Source organism: Crocuta crocuta, unplaced genomic scaffold (genome assembly GCF_008692635.1).
Source record: "Crocuta crocuta isolate KB4526 unplaced genomic scaffold, BGI_CrCroc_1.0 scaffold44, whole genome shotgun sequence".
NCBI classification, from domain to species: domain Eukaryota; kingdom Metazoa; phylum Chordata; class Mammalia; order Carnivora; family Hyaenidae; genus Crocuta; species Crocuta crocuta.
The window spans coordinates 7,289,193-7,293,441 of NW_027530179.1; the positions used below are offsets into that span (position 1 = coordinate 7,289,193).

At 56.2% G+C, this 4,249-nt stretch overlaps 1 protein-coding gene across 2 annotated transcripts in view; it reads left to right on the plus strand.

Annotated features, from left to right (window-relative positions):
- TREM2 (triggering receptor expressed on myeloid cells 2) overlaps nt 1-4,249 on the plus strand; it is a 4,832-nt gene that overhangs the window by 391 nt on the left and 192 nt on the right. Inside the window, exons 2-4 of one of the 2 annotated variants that reach the window (XM_077764797.1) lie at nt 1,306-1,656; nt 3,179-3,269; nt 3,912-4,165. In XM_077764797.1, the coding sequence (XP_077620923.1) occupies nt 1,306-1,656; nt 3,179-3,269; nt 3,912-4,165 (696 nt within the window). The remainder of the gene's footprint in view (nt 1-1,305; nt 1,657-3,178; nt 3,270-3,911; nt 4,166-4,249) is intronic. The other variant, XM_077764798.1, reaches the window with a different exon arrangement.

Sequence of the window (4,249 nt, forward strand, 5' to 3'; positions counted from 1 at the left end):
CAACTCTAAAGGTGGTTGAAATCCTCGGCATGGTCTGCACCCGCTTTTCCCTGCTCGCCCCACATTCTTCACGCTCTCCCTCCCTCTCCAGGAGGAGAACCCACTGTCTGACTCTTCGTGCACATGGAAGTATGAGGGGCTGGTGACTCTGGCCATATGGAAAAGCAAAGGATTCTGAGTGTGGCACCTCAGGCATTAGCTAGCAGTTGGGGAGAGTTTGGGGGGGCACCGGTAAGAGCCCCGAAAACGATGCACCGCTAGCCCCGGAGGAATGGCAGGGTGGGAGGGAAGAAAGAGAGGAGGAAACAACTCGTAGCTGAGGATGTACATCTTCTGACGTGAGGGTCTTGTCCTCAGCCCTGGATGGGAGATAGGGGGGCTGAAGATTCCTGTCACCGAGCTGGGAGATTGACACCCCAGACTGTTACACACGACTACCTCCTTTCATTGGGGAAGGTGCCTCTTGCTCCCCAAGGGCAATGGGGGTTGCGATGGGGAGACAGGGGGCTGCCTGGAGGCAGAGGGATGGATAGGGTAACAAGTGTGGGGAGCACTGTTCCCTCAGGTCTCTCTGGCTCAAAAAGCAGGCCACCTGCCCCCTAATCTTCCAAATCTGTTACCATATGGTTGAAGATGGGGTAAGGGAGACCAAGAGAGGGGAAGTCGAGGCAGAGGGCCCCAGATGATTCCCGGGTGGCCCCTGCCCTGGCAATAGCCCGTGCTTTAAGCCTATCTCCCCCACCCCAAGAAGGGTCCTCAAAATAGCAGCCTCATGTCTCCCCCCAAAATAGCTCGGAGATGAGTCTCTCCTGAAAGGGGAACAAAGCCACAGAAATAGGGAAGCTGGGAACTAAAGGTCAGAAGGAGATGCAGAGCCGGGGTCTGCGTGGGCGCTGCAGAGTAAGCACGAACAGCCGGGGCAGGGGGGTGGGGTATCCAGCCCAGACCCGAGGGGGCCACTGGCTCTGCTCCCTTCGAGCCTGGAGGAGAGATCTTGACCCCCCCCCCCATACGATAGGGATAAAATGGATGGAATAGAACTGGAGGGAGCTTCAAGGCTAATGTCTCTGGAAATAGGCCTAGAGAGGGACAGTTACTTCTTTAAAAATGCCCAGCAAGTCCAGCGGTTGTCAAAGCCAGACCCGGGACCTGGGTTTCGTGGTGGGCTGTGCACCATCTCCCAACTTATATAAGAACCTGAGCTCCTTAAGGGCAAGATTCCTGTCTCTTTGTTCACTGCGCACCGTAGGAGTTCAATAAACATTTGGTGAATGAACGAAGAGTGAATGAATGTCTCCCCCCCAGAGCTGTCCCGAGCCCACAACGCCACCGTATTCCAGGGCATGGCGGGCCGGGCATTGCAGGTGTCTTGCCCCTACAACTCCTTGAAGCACTGGGGGAGACGCAAAGCCTGGTGCCGCCAGCTGGATGAAGAGGGCACGTGCCAGCGGGTGGTCAGCACCCACCGCTCGTGGCTGCTGTCTTTCCTCAAGAGGTGGAATGGGAGCACGGCCATCGTGGATGATGCCCTGGGGGGCACACTCACCATTACGCTGAGGAATCTTCAAGCCCACGATGCTGGCCTCTACCAGTGCCAGAGTCTCTATGGTGATGAGGCCGACACCCTCAGGAAAGTCCTGGTGGAGGTACTGGCTGGTGAGTGGGTGGCTGACGGCACCTCTTGCCCCCCGCTGGGCTGGGACTGTGTCTCCAATGTCTGTGCACAGGACCACCCTCTAGACCACCCTGGGAAAACCCACAGTGCGGATCTTGCCCTCCCACTTCAGGGGCATGGTGGGTGGTTGTGCAGGTTGCTCACTGCACAAGGGGACCACACTCCAGCCCTGGCACCCCTCTCCAGGCTGTGCTCCCTGCATCGCTTACAGGAGAGGTTCTGGGCTCTAATTTGCACCAGGCACCCAATAAGCTGGTTGAGCTCCTGCCTCTCTCAATAGCTTTATCCATTCGGCATCCAGTTAGGATGTGAACACTGTACAGTGCTCCTTAAGGAGTGAGTAGTAGGAAGTTTGTTTACTCCCTCACCCAAGTATCCAAAGGACCTGTAAACATAAATTAAGCACCAACCAGGTGCAGAAAACAGCCTTAGGAAAGGGCACTGCCCATGCCCTAGGGTGATGTGCTTCACCTCTCTGAGCCTCCGTTTCCTTATCTTTAAATGGATGATGATTGTCCTGCTGCCCCCACAGGGCTCCCGTGAGGCATCGGTGAGGTGACAGAGTTAAAAATGGTGGGGGTAAGTGACAGCCCACACCCCAGCCTCCTGCTGCAGAGCTGACCCGGGATCCACAGGGCTCCCGTGAGGCATCGGTGAGGTGACAGAGTTAAAAATGGTGGGGGTAAGTGACAGCCCACACCCCAGCCTCCTGCTGCAGAGCTGACCCGGGATCCTCATGCCAGGCTTGCCTAGGTGACACGGGGTGACAGTAGGGTCCCCCCGCCACCCCGAGCCTTGCACAGGAATGCCCTCCAGGAAAGCCTTCTGCCTGTGTCTCCAGAACACTATGTATCCCAGAGGAGAACAAATCTGGGGGTTCATGCCCCCTTTCTGATTCTCTCCCTTCCCAAATCTCCCCCACAACATGGTCCCTTATAGTGGAAATGAGCCATTTGCCGAAGGTTTAAGATGGGGAGGGGAGGGGAGACGATTTTCCCTAGACCCAAACCCCATGGCCACCAGTTTTTATGTGGACAAGTGGCAGCAGAAGGTGAGGAGACACAAATTGTCAGCCCTATTAGGATCTAAGCCGCAGCCAACTCCCAAGAAGGGGGCAGGAAAATAACATTATAATAATAATACTCCATTGCTGGTGTAGATCGCTTGACAGTTCACAGAGAACTTTCAAATACATCCTTTCATCCATTTGACCTTCCCAAAGACCACGTGTGCTGGGCGGGTGGGAGTAGCAGTTTCGGAGCTCCAATGAGGTGCTAAGTGCCACACAGGACGCTCTCACTGCATCCTGCAACACTATTGTAAAGAAGGTCTTTCTACTCTCCCACTTAACAGGTGAGGAGACTGAGGCTCAGAGAGGTTAATGACCTGATCTGGTCCAGGCCAGAGCCTAGGGGGCCTCATGACACCGAGATGGGTTCTCCCACTGTGAGTGGCTGCCTCAAGAAGGAGGGGCTAGAAGCTCATAGGCTCTGTCTCCCACAGACCCCCTCGATCACCTGGACCCTGAAGGTCTCTGGGTCCCTGAGGAGTCCAGGAGCTTCGAGGGTGCCCAGGTGGAGCGCAGCATGGCCAGGTACAGAGGTGGGGCAGGCTTCCACCCTGCGCAGCCCAGACCTGGGATAGAGGCGGGGGTCCTAGAGCTACCAATTCCCGCACAATTAGAGCATGACAATGGGCCTGGAGGTGGTCGGTAGCAACACCCCTCCGACCAGCCATTGTGTGTTGGCGTGGCCATGGCAGTGGTTAACATGTTGAAATTCCTTTTTTATAAGCAGCTGCTGCTCCAAGACTCCTGGTCAGCCTCTCATTCCTTCCCTGGCCTCCCTTGGACATCCCCACGCTGTAGCAACAATAAAAGTTTTAGTACAAAACTAGTACCCCCCCCCCCGCCCCCTGATATCGGCTCCTTTGGTAGGGCCAGAATCAGCTCTGATTGGTTCATTCCTTTGGGGTTGAAATATTGTTAATGCAACCATGGAGTGCACATGTGCATGTACACACACACACACACCCCAGACGATACTATTATGCACAGCAGGAAACTGCCCAGCAAAGGAAGGTGATGTGTTTAAACATAGTTGGCAGGTAGATCTGTACCTAGAACTCAGGGGTCCTGACTACAGGCTCTCCCAAGCCTCACCCCAGGGATGGTGCTGGGTGGGGAGCTCTTCTAGGCCCCGAAAGCTCCTGGTGTCTCCCCGTTCCTTCTCTGTAGGCAGACTGCTGTGTGTAGGCCACCCCAAGGCCTCCCTCATGTCTTCCTTGTGTCTTCAAGGAGTCTCTCAGAAGAGGCTACCCCCTTCCCACCCACTTCCATCCTCTTCCTCCTGGCCTGCATCTTTCTGGGCAAGCTTTTAGCAGCCAGTGCCCTCTGGGCTGCGGCCTGGCATGGGTGGAAACTGGAGGCGCCCCGGGCCAGCGGGCTGGATGGTAGCCATGACCCAGGTTACCAGCTTCAGACCCTGACAGGTGAGCGTGAAGGGCGCAGTGGTGGATGGGGGTGGGCTGGGCAGGGGTGGCGAGCTGCGGCTCAGAGGGGCTGCACAAGCACTC